Here is a 26532-nt window from a genome sequence, read left to right as displayed (position 1 = left end):
AGAAGTTGTTTTCTGGATTCAAACAGGTGTTAACAACTCAAGCTTCAACCTTTCCTTTGAGCCAGGGATCTGATCCTTCAATAGTATCGAGTAATGTTCTGTCATTAGTAATTGGGCAGAGAAAAGGAAGGCGCTAATGAAGCTGTCGTAGTTTCAGACAAAATGCTGTGAAAGTGGAGAAAAGACTAAGGAGGGAGAAGGGACGTCTTGATAAATAACCTGGAAATAAATTGAGAACCTTAAAGCTGCGGTAAGCCTCAATGCTCTGGCAAAGAGCAATTTCTGTTGTGTGGCACTGTGCTCAGAATTTTGCCAGTATTTGATTCCTTCACTTTTATAACAATTTGCCAGTTTATACATTAATAAATTGAAACAAACAGCATAAAATAATTAACCAGGGCCATGAAAGCAAGCACAGTGCAGGGCTTGGAAGATGCCAGGTATGCAGAGACAGGCTGGTACGCTTGTTACATTCTCAGCACACCTTTGTCCCGCCCCTCTCCCACCTTCTCTTCTTATCTACTCTCCCATCTCCCTGTCCTTTCTCCTCTCCTCCATCGCCCTTCATTCTGTCATCTTTCTTTCTGTCTTTCCTCTCTTGGTTCCTCTCTTTCTCTCCTCTTCTCCCTCTCCTCTCCTCCTCACCCTTTGCCTCTCCCTGTCTGTCTTCTTTCCCCCTTCTTCTCTCCCTCCTTCCTCACTTCTCTTCCCTCTTCTTTCCTCTCCTCCCCTTTTTCTTACTCCTCCTTCCTCTGCTCTCTTTCCTCCTCTTCTTTCCTCCCCAATCAACCTCTCCCCTCCCCCTTTCCCATGCTCTCCCTCACCCCCTGTAATCCATCCAACATGCCCGAACCCCTGAAGATAATGCATTTCTTTTTGCAGTAAGATGCTCGAACCTTCGTCACATCCCGATAAGACTCCCCCGCCCCAACCCAGATCACAAAAATATCTCCGGCACATGACACATAATGGATCACTTTCATTCTTTCTCTTCGTCTGCAGAGAGTTAAGTTTGTGGGCAGCCACTTGATAGCTTTATTGTTCCACTTTAGCCTTCTTATCTGACAGGGTTAATTAAGGCTGTCTAATAATTAACTCAAGCAGGAAGCTTACACAAAGACAATGCAAAATTTGGCTGAAGACTTTCATCAATAAGCTACAACTGCCCAGCCAACCAATTTCTGTTGAAAGTGTCTACTTCCCTAAAACATAATAGTCTTTACACTAAAAACAAACTGATCATGAGAAATTTCAATTTTGTCTTTAAATAACTTCTAACCTCAAATTCTCCTTTGTCTTGGCTCCTCAGTGAAATAACAAATGCATTCTTTTTCTCTAAAATATTTTTTATCAGCATGTCTGATATCTTTATCAGACAAACATACACATAATATATACATATAATATACAATATACACACATATAATGGGGGATTGTATGTGTGTGCGCACTATGTTATATTGTGCTGCAGGAGATACACAATACACAATATTTATCACTGCTAGAAATAATGAGGAAAGACATTTCGGGTGTAAGTGAAAGAAAATGCCATTATTATGATAATGATGATAAAATGCTTATTTTCCTAGAAAAAAATTACTCATTTAAAGACTAACAATTATTTTGTTGAGCAACTGTCATAAAACCCTAGTGGCAACCATAAAAAAAGCAATATTCAAATATTTGATCACATTGTGAACCCTGAGATTTTGTTATTTACTGAAAAACCCTGTTTTTAGTTGTGGTGTGGTTCATTCCATTGCATTCACCTTTAATCACTCTGGCAGGAATACAGACACACCCTTAGTACATGCCCATAGTTCCAAACAATGACGGGCAATTTAGTTTGTTAAAGGAAGCAACCTTGTTTAAGAGTGATATCTAATTGAGTGGCAGACAAAGTGATAAATCAGAGGAAGATTTGACAAAATAAGAAATGCCCAATTCTCAGGAAATGAGAGGAAAGGGAAGCTACTTAAGAGACCAGTGTACCTCATAGACCTTCCTGCCTTCCTGCTATGTTCAACTGCATATCCCTTTCAACAGTGAAAAAGTACATCCTTCCTCCTTAACTTGATTATCTAATGCAACCAGAAACTTCTGCTATCAAGAACAGAGTTGCCATGATAAGCCTGGTTATGTGCTTCACCAGCCTTTAAAACCAGCTTTGAGGAGGAAGAGTTTTGAGCTCCAGGCTGGAAAAAAAAAAGCCCTAGAATGTTAAAAAGCAGTGCCTGGCTGACATTACTGGTAGCCCTTGGTTAGCAGCCAGGGCAGTAAGCCAAGGATATGACTATTCTATCAGGCAAATACAAGACACATGTATACTCGTCACCTGTCAGAAACTTATTAATATGACTGAATTTTCACGGATGTGGTAAATACTTCCAACTGTCCATTTCTAACAGTATCTATTCTCCCAACACTATGAATTAGGGACACTTGTAAAATTAGAGTCAACTGACCAATTAAGCTTCCTACTCACCTCCTGACCAATCAATAAGACCAAGTGCAATAGAGTGAAGCATGATGCTAATAACAGCTAATATTTATCAAAACATTTCTTCCAGGCATTATTCAAGTGCTTTACATGTACAGTCTCATTACTGGTTACACCCACTGCTTTAGTTTACCAATACAGTTGTGATAAAATACCCTGACAAAAGCAAGTTGGGAGAGACAGGGTTTATTGTAGGTAACAATTCCAGGTTACAGTCCATCTCTGAGAAGAAGGCACAGTACCATTTCAAGGCAGCTGTCCGGTCACATCCAATAGTCCAGAGCAAAGCAGAAATCAATGTAGGCATACCTTACAGGTACTCTGCCCATTTTCTCCACTCATGAAATCTAGGAGCCTAAACCTAGGGAATAGTACCATCCACAACAGATGGGGTGTTCCCATATTAATATAATCAAGACAGTTTCCCAGAGGTAAGCTAATCTAGAATATTCCTCAAAGAGACTCCTCCTCCCCCAGGTGATCCTAGCTGTGTCAAGTTGCTGATCAAAACAAACCATCACACTCACTATAAAATGGAGATTGTTATCAGTGCCTTTCCGCAGAGGATAATTTAACAGACAGTATCTTCTTTGCTCAAGATCACATCGCTAGTGCATAGGAATGAAACTCAACCCCAAGGAGTTCTTTCTCCAATCTCTCCACCTCAGTATCACTGACAGCAAAGGCTATACAACCTTGCTGTGGAGGCTTCATAAAGGCTACTACCTGTTAATAGCAGCATCTTAGCTCTGCCCTCTCCATTCCAGCAGCAACTTCGTCCCCACTTCCTTTCTCCACTGGTCTCCAGACTGTGTCAAAGTCCTCTAGGAGGCTGAGTTGTAATCCCAGCCCATTTGGAAACAACTGTTCTCCTTGTCACGCTGATCATTCACCATAACCCCGTTAGACAAGTTCCTAAAATTTAAAAAAAAAACTTTTAAAACTAATATATTTTGTTGAATATTAACTTAATGCACACCTCATACTAGGGTTGATAATTTTATCAAAAAAGATAAACAATGAAGCTCTTGGAAATCTGCCTCTGTTTGCTACAAAGTTGACCTGTTAAGTCCGAATTCCTCAGCCTCGCTCAATTCGGGAAGGAGCGGTGCCCAAGAACCACAAGAAACCAAGTTCGATGCAAAAGCAACAAGCTGTATTTGGGCAGAGCTCTGGACCAATACGTACGGGAGGCAGAGGGATTGGCCCCGAACCACAAAAGCACAGAGTTTATACAGGGTTTTGGATAAGGAGCGGGAAAAGGATGGCGGGGCAATACATGATTGGTCCTCGCGCTTATTCAAACTTAAGCAAGTTTTGAGCAGGCAAAAGGGATATCTGGGGTCCCCCAGATGTTCTTTGTGGCTTTTCTCGGAACTCTGGGTACAGGGTGGAGGGGGTCGTTTACACCTTTGGAGCACAGCTCTCTGATCTCATGATGCCTCCGAGTTCCTGGAACACAAACTTCCCAGTACATGGGTCATGTAAGAGTTAACTTGTACAGGCTGAAAGCCAGGTTCAGGCCTTGAGTGGGTAGGCGATGGGACGAGTTTTTGAACAACATTTCAGACCTTTATCCATACAGGTACCAGCAGCAGGGAACTTAAGATACAAGACCTCCTCAGTTCTTTCCTGTGTAATGGTCACTTTTTACCCAGCCCACTTCAGAAGACAAAATGAGGGAAATTTCTATCAGTTATGAATTTCTACTGTGGAATATTATTCAGTTAGTGTTTCTGTTCTCTTTTGAAAAGAAAACTATTCTGTGGAAGATGAGGAGGAAAGATTGAGGATACCAGAACATGGCCTACAGAACCAGCAAAGCAGGACTCCTATGGGCTCATAGAAGCAGCAAGCACAGGGTCTGCAGGGGTCTGAAGCAGATCTTCTGCATGTATGTTGTGGCTGTTAGCTTCATGTTTTTGTGGAACTCCTAACAATGGGAGTGGGTGACTCTGATTCTTTTGCCTACTCTTGGGACTCTTCTCATCCTACTGGGTTGCCCTGTCCAGACTAGATCTGAGGGCTTTTGCCTTGTCTGAATGTATTTCCTTTGTGTGTGTGTGTTTCCTGTTGTCTCTTGGAGGCCTGCTCTTTTTCTGAAGGGAAAATGAGGGAGTGTGGATCTGAGTGGAAGAATCTGTGGGGAGGAACTAGGAAGGGAGAGAAAACTGTGGTTGGAATGTCTTGTATGAAAGGAGAATCTATTTTCAATTAAAAAAAAGGAAAGAAACTTATATTTAAACATATATTAAAAGCATTTATTTTGCTATTTTAACTTATAGTATTATACTTTGGAAAAATATAAAAACTAAGACCAGCATTCCTGATGAAATTACTCTAGCAACAATTTGCGTACACACACAAAAACCTAGAGACAAACAGTCTAAGAAAAAGAGCACAATATCTTGTACAATCCATATTAAAATGAGAAGCACACATATAACCAAGTTAAGGAATATAGTGAGATTTATTCAATACACATGTTTCTTTTAAGCAAGTTTGTCACAAATTTTATGTTATGTGAGTCCATATTAAAAATCACAATACATCGAGACTAGATGCAAAATACATTAGACAAAAACATCATAGAGATGTTTAAGTTGTTACAACTTTTACAATATTTCCAGATCTCTCCTAATATTTTGCAGGAAATATGGTGCAATTTTAATGAAAAATAAACACATTTTATAAGAGTGATTTTTTTACTACTAATTCTATCTCACCAAAAATATAATTTCCTACAAATTCTACAAAGTATTAAATTAATAGGTATCCATTTATACATACCAAGAAAAAGGTTCTAACTTGCTAAGACAGAATTAAACATATATCTGACTAAGTAAATCCCGAGATAGACAGATAGGATATTGTTGGGATATAAACAGTGTGTCCTTCCTTGGGTGCAATTTGAAGGTAATAACTTTTAATATTCTATTTCAGTATCATAGCTGCAGTTTAAGGATAGCATCATAACAAAATTACTGAAAACACACACACACACACACACACACACACACAGAGGTTACCATGGGTTACCATGGTTACTACCAGATCAAACACCCCAGGAATGCATAGCTATGTCTCTCAATGTGCATAAAATCAACACCCTTGATAAATTCTAAGCCTTTATTTGTCTTCGTCTAGGGGCTTTTTCGGTTGGCCTTGGTCTTTCTCTTCATTCTTCATTTTTGCATCTGCAAAAATAAAAGATTTCTCAATCATATGCAAAATATGGTGAAATACATTCTATGTTTAGAATGAAAGTTCTTTTGTCCTTTGCCTCCTCATGTAGTTTCCATCCTGACTAGATCATATTTTGCCTTCAATATGGATAAGAATCTGCATAGAGAGGAAATACTTGAGTCCTTTATAGGTCTTTCTCCTAGTCAACTTCAGGGTCTATAGTTACTCCATGCCAGGCCACCTCTTAAGATGTCATTATACCCTCCACCAACAGCAGTGTTTCTCAACCTATGGGTCGATATCAGATAACTGCATATCAGATATTTATATTACAATTCATAACAGCAAAATTACAGTCACAAAATAGCAATAAAATAATTTTACGGTTGGGGCAGTCACCACAACATGAGAGCTCTACTAAGAGGTCACAGCATTAAAAAAGGTTGAGAGTCACTGAACTAGAGGGTGGCAAACTAAAGTAGAATCAGATTAAATGACTTGTGGAAAATCACAACTTGAACCTTGATCAAATGGCTACTTGGGCCCTCAATCATCCCCTTTTCCTGGGACATACTTTCTCTGTATTCTTTATATTTTCTATTTCCTTTGTTTCTTGGAAATACCCTTACATTCTGCCCTTTGTGAAAAATAAAATAAACGCCATCTCACCTTCCTATGACCAAATGCCTAAGCTCTTCTGTTACCCAGACTTATTTCTGCCCCCTCCCATAACAATGGAAAATGTGCCTCTCAGGAATCATTACGGAACTTGTTGGCACTCATAGGAAAATGAAAATGAAGCGACTGTACTGGTAAGCTGTAAAGAAAGAGAAGAGGGCTAAGCAAATGCAACCCTTTGTGACTACAGGAACCCTGTTCATTGCCGAGGACACGTTTGCTGTTGGTCCTAGTAATGCTCTTACTTCCAAAGCCTAATGCCCTCATGGCTCCAAGTCCTGTCAGTTTCAAACTCATTAAGAAGCTGACAATTCCAGCCAAACTTCCCTACTCTTTATTTGACTGAACTTCCCCTTTATTTTATAGATTCATTTTAAATCACTACTATCTTGAGCCATTCCTCCCCGCCCACCCCCAGAGAGGATCTCACTGTGTAGATCAGGGTAGCCTCAAACTCACTGAGATTTATCTGCCTCAGCTTTCCCCGTGATGGGACGGAAATATACAGCTCAGTTGCAATGCTGTTTTTCTCTTTCATCCTTTGAAATGTCCCATATTTGGCTCTCTTCATTTAAATGAAATTATTTAAGTCTCAACCATTCCCTCAAACTTTCTCCTAACAAAACCATCTTTTGTATTTTGAATATAAGTCTGATATTTAGGAGTTTTCGTTTGCCAGCAAATTATAGCAACCTTGGCTATATAATGACTGCAAGCCAGCTTGGACTATAATGTGAGACTTCCATCTAAAAATAAAATTGTACCAAGCTAAGCACATGTAGCAGTTCTCAGGTAACATTCAGTTAACCATGTGAGAATGACAATAAACAAAATATGTGGACTGTATCATTTTTAAGAAATGAGGTTATTAAATCAGGAGTAGAAAATAGGAATGGTTAAGCTGTCTCCAGGCCTGATACAGGGTAAGCTGGAAATAACATCTAAAAATGGAGGGATTTTAGTGAAAATCTGCAAAGGGAGGGTAGTATACACAGTTTGTATCACAGGAAGAAAGGAATTTTAATAAGGCAACAGTAAAGTCCAAGTCAGTGATTTGTGAGAGACACAACAGAAAGAAATGAAAAAGCATGAGACGGAGCACCAGGTAACAGGTAGAAAAATGGCAGATGTATGGACCAGTTCTGAAAGCGTAGCTAAGAGTATCCATTAAATGATGAGAGACAGAATGTGCAAAGTCAGAGGGAAACACGGATGAACCAACACTTCTGGGCAACTGGAGCTATCAAATAGCTGCTCGCAGTGATTGGGAAAATGCAGGAAGAATGGAGTTCCGAAGGAAAATCCAAAGATTGCTTTTATGCCCACTAAAGTTGATAATCCTGTTCTGTACCCTAGCAGTGAAGTCATGCAGGTAATTCACTCTATGAAAGCAAACTTCAGGGGCCTCCAGCCTGACATCCATGTCATTAATTAATGACAGTTAATCTTCCCTATCAACTTAAATGGATCTAGAATTACCCAGGAGATACGCATCTGAACATATATGTGGGAGTAGCTCGAGAGAGGCTGAACTCAATGAGACTTATCCTGAAGACACACAGCATCCCTCCACAGGATCCCAGACTGAATAAAAAAGGAAAGAGGAAAAAGCCAGCTGAGCGTCAACATTTATATCTCCCTGATTCATGCCTGCAAAGACAACAGGAATATGCACCTCGCCATCCTTCCTGCTATGTTCAACTGTACATCCCTTCAAACAGTGAGCCAAAGTACATCTTCCCTCCTTAATTTGACTGTCTAACACATTTGGTTATAGCAACAAGAACTTCAGAATACTACTGCTAAGAACAGAGCTACTGTGATTAACCTGGCTATGTGCTTCACAACTTTGAGGAGGAAGTTTTGAGCTCCAGACTGGGAAAAAAAAAACAAAACTAAAAGTCACCAACCAACAAGTGATTTACTGAAAGGTCCACTCTATGACATGGGTGCCTTGGTAACATGGAACCTGAGACTAGATAGCCCAGGGACATAGCATAAAACCAAATGCTACTGTTCTTTAAAAAAAAGGGGGGGGGAGCATAAAATGACTCCCAATGACACTCTGCTATACTCATAGTTCAATGCCCTGCTCAGCCATCATCAGGGAAGCTTACTCCTGTCGCAGATGGGAATAAACACAGCAACCCAGAGCTAGACATGCAACAAGTGAGAAATCTTGGAATACTAAGCCTTAATTGGGATATCTCCATCAAATCCCTTCCCTCAAGATCTAGGAACTCGGCATAAGAAGAGACAGAAAAAGTGTTCGAGCCAAAGGGAATATAGGACACACATGTGTGCCCGTGCGCGCGCACACACACACACACACACACACACACACACACACATACGCACGCACATGCACACATGCACACCACACACACCACACACACACACACACTACCACTGCTCTCTGAGTCAGCAGAATGGAGGCAGTTACAGAGACTGAGGCAATACACACAGGGACTACATGGGTCTGCACCAAATGCCGTCACAGAGCTGAAGGGAGAAGTAGACTCATGCCCCTACCCTTAGGCCAGAAGCAACTGCCAAAGGATAGCCACTCCAAGGGAGTCCCAATGTAGAAACAAAGTTCTCAATGGTAGGCTGCAGGCCCGGCAGGGGATGGTCAATGAGAAATGAACTCAAAGATATTTTTGGAGGTTCCGTGTCAGGACATTTTTTTAAAATTTTTATCTTATTTTTAAAAATTTTATTTTATACATATGTATTTTTTCCTGATCTTTTACCCTAAAAGTCCTTTGCGTACATATTACGGTTTCCAGTTTAGTGTTTTTATGAGATTTCCAAGGGTATACATGTGTGGGTTTATACTTCTATGTCTGTTTCTTGTGCTTTTTCTTGGGCTATTTTCCTGTTTATTCTGTCCTACTCCAATGTGTTAACTTTGTTTTATCTTATTGTATTTTATTTTATTATTATCCCTTAGAAGCCTGTTTGTTTTCTAGTGAAAGACAGAAAGAGAGTGGGTCCAGATGAGAGGGGAGGTGGAGAGGAACCAGAAGTAGCAGCAGGAGGAAAGTGTAATGAGGATATAATATGGGAGAAAAAAAAATCTGCTTTCAAAAAAACATTCCTTTCTTATTATGATTTTGTCAGTCTGTTAGTCATTGCAACGAGAACAGTAACTCATACAAGTTACTCAGTAACTCATAAATCTTAGAATCAGTAGGATAGAAATTATCCAAGGAAATCAGATAGCATTAGAAGCAAAAAAGCATTGAACAAGTTGTCCAAAAACTCTACTTTTTGCCTTCTATTCTTTTAAGTAATTAATGAGATGAGCAGAAACCCAAAGTGAAAAAAATCAATGAGTGGGGGAAAAAACACAAAAGCAAAGTGTCCAGGGAACCAAAGGAGGAAAACTGTTTAAGGGAAGAAGTAATAACCAGTCATGCTAAATGCTCTGAAAGATTACACAAGAGAAGAGCTAAGAGTTGACCAACAAATATAGCAAAGGCAATGTCATAAATGTATGTGTGATAGGATGACATCTTACTAGGATTAGAGGAAGAATGGAGAAAAGAAAATTAAGAAAGCAACACATTCTCATGGTACTTTTCTATGAAACAAAAACAGAGATGCAAATATCCGTTATAAGAAGACTTGGGCTATGAAAACATCTGGGTCATGGTCACAGCCAGTTTTTTTTCTAAAAGAACATGGTAGGCATTTCATGAATGTTCATGGAAAGAACTTCAGAAAGGATGTTTGGAGGAAAAGAGTATACATGATGTCGTGCAGCATTATGAAATACAAGGCACTAAGCTAATCCTGCTATCATTTTGTCATCACTGATTCTGAAGCAACCACCCACAAAACATCCTTCTGGGAAACGCTATTAGAACTGATAATCCTAGACCATATTGGCTTCTTCTATAAGCCGAAGAAGCAAATTATTCTGCAAATTATATTCTTAGTCATGGTTGGTCAAATGAGGTAGTGGTGTGAAGGCTTCCTAATTATTCTTCTTAAAACCCAACTAGAAACTCCCAACAGAAGAGACAAACAGGGTAGCACCTATTGAGAATTACTGATGAGACTATGAACAGTGTCTACGCCATCTGAGGAGCTATTTGCAATGGATGGCTGCTGGGATGGCAAGAGTCAGTTTTCCTCAGGGATGCGTCCCAAAGTCCAGCAGATATCCTTCACCCATGCACACAAAGGTAGCATGAGGAGGACTCAATGAATTCTTGTTTTTGTTCTGTTTTTTGCTTTTTAAGAGCACAAAAAGTTGTGAGGAAGAGTGTAAGGAAGACAGGGGAGGAGCTGAAGGGGAAGAAATACAAGCATAATCAAAATATATGCATGTATGAAATTCTCAAATTTTAAATATATTTATTATATATATATCAAATATATACATGTATACCTATATCTATACCTATACCTATACATATATTGTCTTAGTCAGGGTTTCTATTCTTGCCCAAAACATCATGACCAAGAAGCAAGTTGGGGAGGAAAGGGTTTATTCAGTTTACACTTCCACATTGCTGTTCATTACCAAAGGAAGTCATTAACAGGTCAGGAAGCAGGAGCTGATGTACAGGTCATCGAGGGATGTTTCTTACTGGCCTGCTCCCCGGGCTTGCTCAGCTTGCTCTCTTATAAAACCCAAGACTACCAGCCCAGGGACTGCACCAACCCACAAGGGACTGGGTCCTTCCCCTTTGATCACTAATTCAGAAAATGCCTTACAGCTGGGTCTCATGAAGGCATTTCCACAACTGTGGCTCCTTTTCCTGTGATAACTCTAGCTTGTGTCAAGTTGACACACAAAACTAACCAGTACATATATATTATGTAAATACATTAAATTCAGGAGACTTTCCATGACAGTATGTTGAGAAAGCTGGTCCTTAGTTTAATGGTCTTAAAGGTAGACACTGTGATGTCCTTGTTTTGCACATAGCCTGTTAGGGCTTAACTCTTCACAAAAGAATATATAAAAGTAAGTAAATGGATAGATTAGTAAATACCCTGAAGAGAACCATAACACTGAACTGCCCTACAAACCATGATCCTGTTGAGTGGGCATGACTCTTGCAGGGAAGCAGTGGATAAAGGCTTGTGACACCATAGTAGCTCATGTGGCACACAGGGCTTCTGTAGCTCCGTTGACCTTGTCTCCCCGAAGTCCCCTGGTGAAAGGGAGGCACAGAGAACTGACCCCAAGTCTGTTTTACCACCCTGAGAAAGAGTCCCATGAAAGAAGACTGTGCTCCCAGGCTGTCTGCTGACTTTCTGTTAACTGTACACCACAGAATAGTCTGGGATTGCATGTTTCCTTGTGAATACAAAAGTTTAATTTGGCCTAAAAAGATTTTTTTCCAGTGGGAATTTTACATCCATAATCTAACATAAATGCCTCCCTACCACCCATTTCCACTTCATATTTAAAGAAAAAGACTTTAAACATAAATCAGACGCCAACTGATCGATAGACCTCCTCTCCTTGGAAATGAAAATCCTTTGCTCCACCCACATTTCTAAAGTTTCACAAGATCTGGCCTTTGCATCTGTGCCCAAAGCTATCTTGAGGAACTTGTTCTCTCACTCACCCTCAACCCACAGTGGCCAGTTTTCATTTCTAGACTGCATCAACAGTTCATTCTGCATTCTTATTCTTCCTTCTCCTCTATCCATCCCCTTAGAGCTGGATTATTATTGTATGCACAGAGGAATCACTACATTTTTATTTGTTTTTAAGTATTTTAGAAGTTGTGAGTTTCTTTGAGGACTTCATTCATAAGCACTGCATCTGAGAACTTCATTCATAAGCACTGCATCTGAGAACTTCATTCATAAGCACTGCATCTGAGAACTTCATTCATAAGCACTGCATCTGAGAACTTCATTCATAAGCACTGCATCTGAGAACTTCATTCATAAGCACTGCATCTGAGAACTTCATTCATAAGCACTGCATCTGAGAACTTCATTCATAAGCACTGCATCTGAGAACTTCATTCATGAGCACTGCATCTGAGAACTTCATTCATGAGCACTGCATCTGAGAACTTCATTCATGAGCACTGCATCTGAGAACTTCATTCATGAGCACTGCATCTGAGAACTTCATTCATGAGCACTGCATCTGAGAACTTCATTCATGAGCACTGCATCTGAGAACTTCATTCATGAGCACTGCATCTGAGAACTTCATTCATGAGCACTGCATCTGAGAACTTCATTCATAAGCACTGCATCTGAGAACTTCATTCATGAGCACTGCATCTGAGAACTTCATTCATAAGCACTGCATCTGAGAACTTCATTCATAAGCACTGCATCTGAGAACTTCATTCATAAGCACTGCATCTGAGAACTTCATTCATAAGCACTGCATCTGAGAACTTCATTCATAAGCACTGCATCTGAGAACTTCATTCATGAGCACTGCATCTGAGAACTTCATTCATGAGCACTGCATCTGAGAACTTCATTCATGAGCACTGCATCTGAGAACTTCATTCATGAGCACTGCATCTGAGAACTTCATTCATGAGCACTGCATCTGAGAACTTCATTCATGAGCACTGCATCTGAGAACTTCATTCATGAGCACTGCATCTGTAGTCACTCCTTTCTCTAAGATCCTTCCTTTCCCACACAAATTCACAACCTCTTTTATTTAGTGTCACATGTATATACACATATACATACATATTAACATACAATCATATATGTATATGCACTTGTATGTATAACCTACTGAGTCTATCTGGCGTGTGTGTGTGTGAGTGTGAGTGTGTGTGTGAGTGTGTGTGTGTGTGTGTGTGTGTGTGTGTGTGTGTGTGTGTACGTGTTCAGGGCTTACCATTAGGGCTTGGGCAAACTTAGTGGGAATTCCTCTCTGGAAGTTAACTGACTCTTTCTCAGTGGGCACTGACCTTCCAAGGATCTACTTAATGGTAGGACCACATGGAATTTCACCTCTGCCTTGGTGTGCAAACTGATATTGTTATTATGTTGATTTTGTTTGAGAAAATATTACATTGTAGCTAGCACAGGCTGTCCTGGAACCTACTGTTATAAGATATTTGAACTTGTTTCTAGTTAGACTATGGCTCAGTCCTTAGCCATACCTTTAACCCTCCTGGCTGAAATACAGGCATGCCCTTAGTATGCCTTTAATCCCAAACAATGAAGGTAAAGTTACTTTGTAAAGGAAGCACTCATGTTTGAAAGTGATGTCTAATTGAGTAGCAGACAAAAGTGACAAACCGGAGAAAGATTTAGTAGAATGGGATATGCCCAACTCTCACAAGAAGAGAGAGGAAAGGAAAGCTACTTAAGGGAGAGACAGACAGTTCAGGAGTAAGAGAGAACAGTCCAGTATAAAGTAGAGTTCTTGGAGAGCAGTGCAGCAGAGTTGAGAAGGAGAGTAGAGTAGCACAGAGAGGGAGAAGGCCATTTTTACCAGGAGAGTTTTACAGAGACAGATTGAAGAGAGAATAAGCTAGACTCACATTAAGACAGAATGAATTTAAAAAAAATGAGTAGACCGAAGACTAGAAAAGACTGCTAGAGTTAGTTTGAGGCCAAACAACAAATTTGGAGAAACCGAGAGAAGCCAGATTGGGAAAGGGGTTTGAGGCAGAACAGCTGAGTTGAACCAGCCAAAGCTCAGAAAGAACTAGAAAGGGTGAGCCTCTTCAGCAGTCAGTCTCAGAGGCTGAAAACATTTTAGGTCTGGATAAGATTGTACAGAGGCTAGAAGCTTCTAGGACTAGGCCTAGGCTAGCAGACTGAGATAGTAAGCCACCCGAATGACAATTATACAATAGAATAAAAGGGACATTATACTGTGTAATTCCTGGATAGCAACAATCTAATAGCAATCCTTCTGCCTCAGCCTCATAAGTTATTCTGATTTCAGTGATGGATGCTCTGATTTCTTTTGTAATCACTGAGGAACTCTCTACAAAGCACAAATTCCAGCTTTCTGATAAAGCCTATCATTGTTAGGTTATATATTTATTCATTAAAAAACCTAGCATTCTCATTGGACTAAATTATTGTCAGAGTTTACATCTGCCCTATTCAACACTGGGGTTCCTAGCATTTAGCAGTTGTAAAATTGAACAGTAGACGACATAGTAATGATAGAAGTAAGAAAGACACCTTATGACTAGGATCATCTCCTATTGCCTCTGGTTATGTTAGAAGATACAGCAGTCATTGGCTTCTGAATTAGGCTTTCAAATTGGAAGTGGCAGATTAAGACAGCCAATGAACTAGAATTCAAATCCAGTTAAATGATTAATATTCATGATTACTTAATTACTTTTGTATTGGAGGTTGAACCTAGAATCCTAGCACCCGATCATGCACATCCAATAGTCAGAACTCCAGTTTCTATGTTCACCCTTAGGCCATAACAATGAAAGGCACAGAAATCCACTTAGCCTTAAAACCTTAGTCAAGAAGAAAAGAGGTCACTTATAACTAGTTAAAAGGCTGCTCTACAAAAAATGATTAAAAAGAGAGGCATGACCAGAGTTTTAGTTCCAAGGATTGGGAGTTTTACCTTCCTTCACAGCCAATGCCTCCAGCTTCAGTGCAAGATCAGGGGATCCACCTGTAGCCAGTGAACTCTGGATGTCGGGTAAGGCATTGCGGCGGCCCGCCCTTGCTGAAGACGCGAAGCTGCTGATTACAGATTCCACATCAGTCATCTCCGATGAATCTGTCCTCATCACAGAGTCTACAGATAGAATGTGTACATTAAAAAAGGAGCCTGTTCAGAGGTATAGAGGGACACCTTAGAGACCAATGGCTATATCAAAATCGCTACAGGCTAGAAAAGCTCATCTTAGGTGGCACAGTCAGGGTATCTGCGCCTTGGCTCCAGGATGCCCACGTGAGCATTTGCTGAATAGGGCAGGAAGTACTTCTGTGAACCAGATTGCTATAAATAAATCCGGATCCCAAGGCACCACTCGAACGCTTGAGGGTGTAGAAAGCCTGGACTTTTGTTCTGCTTTTTTACGGAAGAATCAGCCGACCCAGGACTTGACAACCAATGAAGACAGACTGGAGTGGCCACTCCCGTAGAATTTGTTTGTGGTACTTATTTGGGCTGAAACCAAATCACTGTAATTGTGGGGAATAAACAAAGCACGTTTCTTACTCTTTAGAAATTCTGTTTTATATCTGAGGTTTTTTCCCTCCACAGCTGTGACGTCATTTGTACTGATTCAGATAGGTTTCAGTAGGCTCAAGTTTATGCTAGGCAGTTTTGCTTGACATAGTGGACATAGTGGACATACCACCTAGCAATGACTCCTAGTAACCCTCCTGGTAATGATCCTTCTCTGACAATTCCTAAGAAACCATTCGTTGTATATGAGGTAGCAATTAGTACATGTTCTGAAAAACTAAGCTGACTGTCTTTCAAATAGGATTTTTTTTCTTAAGTTTTCCTAAGAATTGATTTTGAGCTGCAACTCAGAAGCTATGAAGGTATTTGTTGAATTTGCTGAGTAGGTATCACGTGTGAAATCTTAGAAAGGCCTTGAGAATGCATATATATATATATATATATATATATATATATATAGAGAGAGAGAGAGAGAGAGAGAGAGAGAGAATCTCTCTCTAGCTCACATTGCTGTAAGGCAAAAAAAAATGGTCTAGCTCTCCCCTACTCACACCCTTGTGGCCAGCTCACTGGCACCCCATGCACCCTCCTGTGCAGCTCAGGTGAGGAACAAGGCCCACTCTCCCTAGTGTAGCTCCGAGCTGCAGAGACATCCCTCCCACTCCCATGCCTCCAGGGCTAGCTCCCCCATGGATGCTCAGGCAAGGGCTGGAGCCAGCTCTGCACAGCCCTTAGACATGTCCCTGGGTTCAATCCCAGACCAGGGAAGTTCTCCTGGCCTTTGGTGGTAACAGACCCCCTTGCAGGTTTTTGTACTCAGAGGGAAAGCGCAGGGTTATCCTTTCTGACAAATTGCCTCAGAACACAAAATGTTCCCGGTGCCTAGCAAAGGATGGTTTTAATCCTCTTTGGTGTTTATGATGTAGCAAACTGTGACCTGAAGAAATCAAGCCAGTCTTCTCTCAGTAGTTGGGAGGACAGCTTTTCACAATCGATTTCCATTAAGAAAATGCTAACAACAATATGAGAGTGTGAACATATGATGCATCAGGAATTAGGAACACAGCTCTTGTTCATCACGTGTAAGAATTCGTGTGGTGCCCTGTGTGTTCTCAGGAGTGTTGTCGTAGTCTAAAGTGCCCTAAAAGAGGCCTTCTCTTACTGTGCTAGCTAGTCTCCTTTTGTGAGCATCATATAAGGTTTACAGACACAATCTGGAATTAGACTTTCAGCTATTTGATACTGTCAAGTGTCTGGCATTGATGGCTTGGAGAAGTGCAACGAACTCTGGACTATTAGTTCAAAAGAGTCCACTTGATTACAGAGCTGCAAGGTGACACTGGGGCAGTTCATTTAACTTTATAAGTCATAGTTTCACTTCTACAAATCAAATAACCCTGTCTGATTCACAAGATTATCTCAACAGATAATGGGTAAACATTTCTCTGTTCCTGTGAGAACAACTGACAAGTCACTATATGTATCATTGTTCATCTCGCCCTATAGTTTATCTGACCTTCCTTCTGTGTATCCGTTGTTCTCAAGAGAAGCACTTTCTTGCTAGCATTCTCTTGAACTTCCTAACAGTGATACCAGCATTTCTTCAATAATATCTAGAGATATTTTGTTTCTATCAGCTCATTAAACTTTGCTATAGCTCTATAAGGTAATAGGGTATGATCTAGATTTTATGAGTATAGTCATTGGGACTGAGATATTCTATGACTGACTTATAGTTACATAACCACTAATCTAACTGAAGCACAGTCCAGTTAGCCCTGAAATAAAAATGACACGGATCATTAAGAAGAATCCTGGTTATATATGCAGCTAGCTGCCCGTATGTTTCCTTTAGATTCTGTTCTTTGTTAACTTTGAACAGAGAATTTTCCCTGTTTAAAATTCTCCCTCCGTTTTGCACCGTTTGTGTGTGTGTGTGTGTGTGTGTGTGTGTCTGTGTGTGTCTGTGTGTGTGTGGTATGTGTGGTCTGTGTGTGTGTGATGTGTGTGTGTGTGGTGTGTGTGTGATGTGTGTGGTGTGTGGTGTGTGTGTGTGATGTGTGTGTGGTGTGTGTGTGTGTGATGTGTGTGTGTGGTGTGTGGTGTGTATGTGATGTGTGTGTGTGATGTGTGTATGTGATGTGTGTGTGTGATGTGTGTGTGTGATGTGTGTGTGTGGTGTGTGTGTGATGTGTGTGTGTGTGATGTGTGTGTGTGGTGTGTGATGTGTGTGTGATGTGTGTGTGTGTGGTGTGTGTGTGTGATGTGTGTGTGTGTGATGTGTGTGTGTGGTGTGTGATGTGTGTGTGATGTGTGTGTGTGTGGTGTGTGTGTGTGTGATGTGTGTGGTCTGTGGTGTGTGTGATGTGTGTGTGTGGTGTGTGTGTGTGTGATGTGTGTGTGATGTGTGTGTGGTGTGTGTGTGTGTGATGTGTGTGTGTGGTGTGTGGTGTGTATGTGATGTGTGTGTGTGATGTGTGTATGTGATGTGTGTGTGTGATGTGTGTGTGTGATGTGTGTGTGTGGTGTGTGTGTGATGTGTGTGTGTGTGATGTGTGTGTGTGGTGTGTGATGTGTGTGTGATGTGTGTGTGTGTGGTGTGTGTGTGTGATGTGTGTGTGTGTGATGTGTGTGTGTGGTGTGTGATGTGTGTGTGATGTGTGTGTGTGTGGTGTGTGTGTGTGTGATGTGTGTGGTCTGTGGTGTGTGTGATGTGTGTGTGTGGTGTGTGTGTGTGTGATGTGTGTGTGGTGTGTGTGTGGGGTGTGTGTGTGATGTGTGTGTGGTGTGTGTGTGTGGTGTGTATGTGTGTGTGATGTGTGGTGTGTGTGTGTGTGTGATGTGTGTGTGTGTGGTGTGCGTGTGTGATGTGTGTGGTCTGTGGTGTGTGTGATGTGTGTGTGTGGTGTGTGTGTGTGTGTGATGTGTGTGTGGTGTGTGTGTGGGGTGTGTGTGTGATGTGTGTGTGGTGTGTGTGTGTGGTGTGTGTGTGTGGTGTGTGTGTGATGTGTGTGGTGTGTGTGTGGTGTGTGTGTGTGTGATGTGTGTGGTATGTGGTGTGTGTGGTGTGTGTGGGGGGTGTGTGTGTGATGTGTGTGTGGTGTGTGTGTGTGGTGTGTATGTGTGTGTGATGTGTGGTGTGTGTGTGTGTGTGTGATGTGTGTGTGTGGTGTGTGTGTGTGATGTGTGTGGTCTGTGGTGTGTGTGATGTGTGTGTGTGGTGTGTGTGTGTGTGTGATGTGTGTGTGGTGTGTGTGTGGTGTGTGTGTGGGGTGTGTGTGTGATGTGTGTGTGGTGTGTGTGTGTGGTGTGTGTGTGTGTGGTGTGTGTGTGATGTGTGTGGTGTGTGTGTGGTGTGTGTGTGTGTGATGTGTGTGGTGTGTGTGTGTGTGTGTGTGTGTGTGTAAAAAGAGATAGTGTGAGACAAACACAGGCATTATCTTAATTATTTGGTAGTTTGTAAGAACCCCAACCCATGAGGAATTGATTTCAGTTTAGGTTTCTTATCTATAGCTTGTGAAGAAGTGGATGATAACATCTTGAAAACAGAGTCGGTTCTCAGGCCCCAACTCTATCCCCCATCAGTTAACATTGCCTCCGACATGATGGCCATGTTCAAATGCTTCTCTGCAAAAATCACCTCTCCATGTAACTAGAAACACTACGATTGGCTTGGTGGCCCAGACCCTGATTTCATGTTTGCTTGTCCATAGCCTTAAAGCTGAAGATAACAACAGATAAAATAACATTGAGATATAATATTGTAAATATTTAAATATTACATGTTATATAAAATGATACATTTCTTACAAGGTTAGAAAAGTTGAAACGTTTTTTTTATCTATCAAAAGAGAACTTCTAATTACGTTTATATTTTGAAATTTTTCACAAATCTCAACTTGAAAATTAAAAGAGACTTTCTAAAAGATGGATATAGCCATCAGTGTGGAAGTAGAGTTCTAGGCCTTTGCTATGGTTTGGTTTTGCTGTGTACTGCAAGCTAAAGATAAGCCTCCAAGGCCTGGTTGCCCCAGTAACAAGAGAATCCCCCTGTGGACCCTAACGTTGCTATGTAAATTTGCCTCCCAGTTATCCCTGATTGGTGAAGAAAGATGCCTTCAGCCTATAGCTGGGAAGAAGAAAGGTAGGCAGGGTTTTCTGTTCCTAAGCAGGAGACCTCCGAGTGGGGGTGGAGGGAGAGGGAAGATGGAGAGAGAAGACAACATGGGGTAGGAATCACGTGACCATGAGGGCTCACCAATTGACCATAAGAGCTGCCCGATGGAACATAGCAATACTCCTGATGGAGAGTAAATTCTAATAGCTTAGAGGGCAGATATCCACCCAAGTCTAGTGCTATAAAGGCTTATAAATTCAAAGGTTGTGTGTCATTCGTACGGAAACTGAATGATCAAAGGTCCGGTAGAAGCCTCCAATTTGAGATTAAATAATTAGTACAGCAGGCCCCGAGTTAATGTTTTTGCTATGTGGGAAGTTGCTCCTTTTACCTATACAATGATTACACCCTGATGCAATTTCCTAAACAAGAACGTTTCAAAACTATTTCAAAGTGTGCCAGCTACATTCAGTAAGGAGGATCATACTGAATGAGAGCTCAGCACTGGCAGGTCATGGAGAACCAGAAAACCAGCTGCCTTCCTCTGGGGCTTTGTTCTGCTGTTTCTCAGTTTACATCTTCATCCAGTTCCTCTCAGGTCCTGGGACACAAGCTGATCAAGATACCCATGACTGACAGACCAGAGAGATCATCGTCTCAGCCCTCAGAATTGTGGGAAGATGGGGCATTTTATAATGAAAAGCTCTCTATCTTTCTGATCCAACATGTGGTGGTGTACAGAGAGGAAGCAGGGCCCTTGGTTCTGGCTTTAGTTTAGGGTTCTTGGCATTCCTGGCAATAGGCTCCCTGTGGCCTTGGACATAATTGAAAAATCCGTTATAAAAATGTGAATAAATTGTGTACACGATGCTATTAATTTTATACTGCTAGGTTAAGGAGAAAGTGTCAGCGCTACAGACAGAGCATGTCCATAAAACGTTTTTGAAATGTGAAAGTAATATTTGTATTGTAGGAACAAAAAGGAGAAAATAACAAATATAAAATCATCTTGATTTTGTCCAAAGGGGAAAACAAGACCTTGGGAACTGCAGACAGAACAAAAACCATACCAACCAGTTTTCAGTTCCTTAGATAGTTTTTAATGTGTAAAAACCGAACAACATATATTACTTTTATAGTTAGAAAGATTGAGGCTAGACAAACTATGAGTCAGCAGACAATTCTAGCACAGAAAGGTCCTAACAATGCTATTTTGAGCATATAAAGAGCAAATCACAAAGTGAATGTTCCTCCCTTCCCTAAATAGCCATTTAATTATGTTTTTCTAGGCAGCAGTGCTTTTTATATTTTTTAAAGAATGGTATACATAGAAAGGCAACTGCTCTCTCTTAATGCTTTGTGAAATTTTGTTTTAAAAAGCACAGATAGGAAGATGAGGTAATAGAACCAAGGGAAGTGATCCTGAGAGAAGCTTCTAGGCATTTTAAATTCTGTGAGCTTAAAAAGCTAATTACACGAATGTTTGCTAACCAGGGTGGCTGACTCACTGGCAAAGCTTCCTCTTTCTCATTTTCAGAGTTAGCTGAGGATTCTAGTTGAAACGTCCTGCTTTCTTAGCTGTGCTGCTGGCAAGAGCTGGAACCATTTGAACATTAGAAGGTCCTACCGAAGCCATGTATTCCAACATGTATAGCTCTGGGAATACTGGATCTTACTAGGAATATAGCTTTTTTTTTTTTTTTGGTTCTTTTTTTTTTTTTTTCGGAGCTGGGGACCGAACCCAGGGCCTTGCACTTCCTAGGTAAGCGCTCTACCACTGAGCTAAATCCCCAGCCCCAGGAATATAGCTTTTAACAAAAGATCATAATACAGTCATGCACACATGCACTCCAGTCGCTTTGCAGCCTCCAAAATATGGAGGGAAAAACATAAACACAAATGGAGACAGCAAGATGTTCAAGCTAAATAGAGTACTAGATTTATACATACATACATGCATGCATGCATACATACATGCATAAATACATGCATAATGAATGCGTGTATATACATAACTGTGTAGATGAGTAATCAGTAAAATCCCAAGAGACTTAGGAGAAGACTAGAGCATGATGTGTTTCTTTGCTGAAAGCATAGCTATAAACAGATCTTAGGACAGTGCACCCTCTTTCTCACATCAGCCTTTCTGCAGACGTCCTTACTTGGAGCTGAGAATATAAGGAGGCTGATAGTGTCCTTCTTGTCTCATCTCTTGATCCCTCCCTGTTACCTCACTTCCCACGGTGAAACCCCTACTTATTCTGTGCATAACACTTCAAATACTTTTTACCTGCTAACTTAGTTCTTAGAGGGGTGGTATGAGTCAGACTGTCTGTGGAAAGGAAAAGATACTGGTCTCAGCTGACATTTAGACACTAAGGACTTAACTCGGGGATAGAATAAAGGCTTAGCATGTGTGAGGCTTCAGCAAGAACACTTTCCATAGAAAAGGAGAGGGGAGAGGAAGGGAGAGGAGAAGAAAGGCAAGGTTTTCTCTATCTCTCTCCAGCTCTCAATAGCTTTATACTTTATGCTAGTTTTTCTCCAGTTCTCTGTTGGTAGAGATCCTTATTCTGTGGTTCTCTGCTTTATATACATAGACTTCCTCCAAACATGGTGAAAGACATGGGGGAGTTGCTTCACTGGATATCTACAGATCGGATTTATCCATGCAATCACATGCAAGCCCTGTACCATCCCACAAGCCGCAAAGAGGAAGCAAAGTTTACTGAGATGAGACACAGTCTGCTTCCTTCAGCCACCTGTCCTATTGTTAAAAAAAAATTAAGTAAAAGAGTTAACCCACGTGACAACTCCATTTCAGGCTAAAGAGAGCTTAGAAGTATCTACATATGTATAAAATGACATTCTTGAGGGTTGGGGATTTAGCTCAGTGGTAGAGTGCTTGCCTAGCAAGCACAAGGCCCTGGGTTTTTTCCCCAGCTCGGGGGGGGGGGGGGGGGGGGGGGGGGGATGACATTCTTACTTGGAGATATGCCTCTTTGAAATTCCTCCATTTATGGCATATCTATGTCTCTAGTATAGGACAAAATAAATGAAATTTTCCTTTACATTTTAATGTTTAGATTCTTGCTTGCAGTAACAAATTATCAACAAATATTCATATGCATATTAAAGTTGTTCTAACACCAAAAAATTTAAGCAATTAGGCATTTAGTACTCAAATCTAAACAATTTTAGTCTCCAGTAATCTTCCAGATGAAGTCATACATAAATTTGAATACCCTTTCTGTAGTGTAATAATTACTCTTTCAAAACAGGACTACTTATGGTAGTAATATGACATGAAATGGAGTATGAGGAAGTACTTCAGTACATGTACAGGATGTTTAGCTATATGTGTGTTGGTGTAAGGAATAGGGGATCCCCTCTATAAATAATTCCAGAGGCCAATCTGTTATAAGGCCTCCTCAAATCCATTGCAGCTTCCCAAAGGAACAGTCGAATTCCATCTTAAGTCAACATAAAGCCAACTTGTCACCCTCTTCCCAAGTCCAGATAGCATTCTTACATTCATCACTATCATGCTTCCTCCTGCTCTATTCCTTAGCAGAAGAAAGCAGTCATTGACAAGGAGAAAACTTCCAATGCACTAAAAGTTCTCCTATAAAATAAGCATGCTTTCCTTTTAATACATGATCTTTCCCTACTCCCCCAGTGCTAGAGAGATTAAAACTAGAGCTATACACAATACACTTGAGTGTGTGTGTGTGTGTGTGTGTGTGTGTGTGTGTGTGTGCGTGCATGTTTCATATTTATGTGTCCCTGTATGTTGTATGTGCTGGGTAACATCTAAAAAACAGACAAATGTGTTCACTTCCTTTTTAGATGAGTGCCATTTTTTTCTAGGAATAAACAACAGCATGGCATTCTTCTGTTTTACAATTTCTATCACTTTAACTGTCCTCTTCTCACCTTTCTAAGAGATTCAAATTGAAAAAAGAAAACATGGCAAGGCTTAGAAGAGACCATTTGCATGAGAGAAAGAAGACAGAAAGAAAGAAAATTGAAAAAGAAAAAATCAAAACTAAAGGAGCACCACACCAGTTACTGTTCAGGGACATGGAGACAAGACGGGATTCCCAATTTTGACTGGTGGCTCACGAGAACCACATTCTGAGCATCTCAGCTCTACCAGGTGAGCAGAGGGCAAGCTTTATTCCAACACCAGAAGTGGTTGTGACTCCACAGGGAGCAAGCTAATGGGTGTTAGAGACTGACCTGCTATCTGCCCCAACTCAACCGTTTCCTTTTCTAATTGCTTCTAGACACAAAGTAAGTATCCTCATATCTCAAAACAGGAACAAAGATGCCCAACATCACATGTTGAACTTGTGGGGGAAATAATACACTTTTAGAATTCTTAGAACTGACTTACATTTACCCCAGGTGGATTGGCTTCTCTGCTAATGACATAGCTTTAATGTCAAATGACAGTTGATGACATCAATAGAGAGGTGAGAAGGAGAAGTTGATAGAACCATCACGGTCACACTAGAAGTGTTTTGTGTTTCTCTGATTTGTGTAAAGCCCGGAGGGGAAAAACTGCTTAAGAAATTCACTAAACAAATGTGAATCATAAGCTGATACCTATGTCAACTGTGAGTCAGCCAGCAGTAACGTTTACTTTCACCTTTCTAAAGAACAAGATAAAAAACAAGACTGCAAGTAAAGGTATCAACCACAAAGTAGATTTTGTTACACTACCACATTCAAGTATCTCTGCATGAAGACCGTAAGCTAGGAAAATACGGGGTGTGTGTGTGTGTGTGTGTGTGTGTGTGTGTGTGTGTAACATTAGTTATCATTTGCAGAGTAATAATTAATGTAAAACTCTTACAGCATTAACTGTTATCCTTAGCCAGGCATTCAGTATTCCATGCTCTAACACAAGCCTTCTCTAAAAGAGATTCATTAAGATTAATTGAACCTACTGACACAGATGAGGGACCCCTTGGTTGCAGCTAACCATTGGACTGAACAAGGGGACCCCAATGAAGGAGTTAGAGAAAGACTAAAGGAGCTGAAGGGTTTGCAACACCATAGGAAGAACAATATCAACCAACCAAACCCAAACAGAGCTCCTAGGAACTAAACCGATGAGTACACATGGAGGAACCCATGACTCCAACCACATATGTGGCAGAGGATGGCATTGACAGAGGGAGGAAAAGCCCTTGATCCTGTGAAGCTTTGTTTCCTCAATGTAGGGTACTGCCAGGGCATTGAGGTTGGCGTAGGTGGGTGGGAATGGGAGCATCCTCATAGATGCAGGGGCAGGGGGAGTAGGTATGGAAGAGGGGGGAAGTGGAATAACATTTGAAATGTAAATACATAAAATATCCAAGACAAATAAAATTATTTAAAAAATGATTAAACTGGACAAACTGACTGACCAAAAGTCAATAGTATAACCCATGTCATAGGTTGTCCTTAGAGACTTAATCCCAGGATGGTTTAACACAACATTGGTGTTCACTATACATTTCATTTGTGTAGTTACTAAAGACATTGGCTGCATGAGTCCAAGAGGATAAAATGGGTTATATCAACCTATTTTGTTATTAATAGGAATTTAGGCAGTAGAGAACTTCAAAGTTTTGCTGAAAGTCAAGAGATTATAAAAATAATCATGAGTCAATTTTGGAGATGTTCCTTTTTGGATAATTGGAGTTTTAACTTTTGTGTGTGGACTACATACATGAAAGGACCACATGGGAGGCAGGTATGACTTAATGTGGGTCACTACTGGGCACTGGCGTCCTTAAGAACTCACATCAATGCTCAAAGTGTGCATTGAAGTCCTCATTTGAAATGGTTTTCCATGTGGTATTTCAAAACATACACAATATACGTTAAATGTATACATTCACATATATATTATATATAAAATATACTATAATAAATAGTATATTTGTATGTATATATTATATATAATATTTATATAATTTATATGTATAATATATTGAATTGTCATATCTATGTCAACTTGTATGTCATACCTATAATCAACTTATTAATATTGTATATAATATATAATGTAAATATATATGTATTATATATAATACACACATATATTTATATGTGTATATTATATAAATATATTTATATAAATATGTGTATTTATATATGTTACATTACATTTATATTTATTTGGTATATTAATTCTTAGTAATGAATCTCATTTTATCCATTTAATGAAAAACTTCTCAGAATGTATCTTACTCCCTCTGTGAAGGAATATAAGTTCCATCATTTCTCCCTGGCTGCAGTGAAAAGAGAAAAAAAAAAAAAAAGGATTGCACCCTCTTGAGTTCTGGTTTGTTATCTCATTACAAGAGAAGAAAGCATTTTAATGTTTGATCAAGCAAAAAACAATCAAAATCACAGTAGCAAAATTTTAAGTATTTAGAGGACTTCTTTAGGTCATATACTAAAATCAAAACAAAACAACAATAATAAAAACTCAAACAAATAGCAAATGACACGAAAAATTGAGTCTTTAAAATATTTCTCTCAAATTATGTGTATATTAACCTATAATCAAACTGAGTAGATGAAAATGTATTTAAATGACCTGTACAAAATCTTTTGCAAAATAAAAATATCATTATTTTTGTTATATAAATATAATGAATTCATGAAAAATGATATCCAAAATATGCTTTGACAAGCAAGCGAAAAAATTAAACTTGTACAAATCTATGACTTTTAAGTGTGTGAGGAGACATCATTGTAATAGACCTATATTGAAACCACAACAGTAGTCTCGTGTGGGTAGAGTTGCTGCGATTTCTTGTCCTCTCTTCCAGGGTCATTGTTTTACAAACTGTCTGTTAATGACGATTTGTTAAAATGATAACTCTTCTCTTAGTTTTCGAAATTCCATCCTCC

At 40.1% G+C, this 26532-nt stretch overlaps 1 protein-coding gene across 9 annotated transcripts in view; it reads right to left on the bottom strand.

Moving 5' to 3' along the window:
• Positions 1-4747: 4747 nt before the first annotated feature.
• The window catches only part of Pkib (cAMP-dependent protein kinase inhibitor beta), a 97044-nt gene continuing 75259 nt past the window's right edge, over positions 4748-26532 (bottom strand). For 6 of the 9 annotated variants that reach the window (XM_006256513.5, XM_063278957.1, XM_006256512.5 and 3 more), the window contains 2 exons: positions 14928-15104; positions 4952-5697 (listed from right to left, as the gene is read on the bottom strand). In XM_006256513.5, the coding sequence (XP_006256575.1) occupies positions 5630-5697; positions 14928-15104 (245 nt within the window). In that variant the 3' untranslated portion in view covers positions 4952-5629. Of the gene's footprint in view, positions 5698-14927; positions 15105-26532 lie in introns of all 9 variants that reach the window. The other 3 variants (NM_001076553.2, NM_012627.3, NM_001271158.1) reach the window with 1 other exon arrangement.

This window comes from Rattus norvegicus, chromosome 20 (genome assembly GCF_036323735.1).
Source record: "Rattus norvegicus strain BN/NHsdMcwi chromosome 20, GRCr8, whole genome shotgun sequence".
In the NCBI taxonomy this organism is placed as follows: domain Eukaryota; kingdom Metazoa; phylum Chordata; class Mammalia; order Rodentia; family Muridae; genus Rattus; species Rattus norvegicus.
The sequence above is the reverse complement of the archived record's forward strand: the minus strand, read 5'-3'. Positions and strand labels throughout refer to the sequence as shown.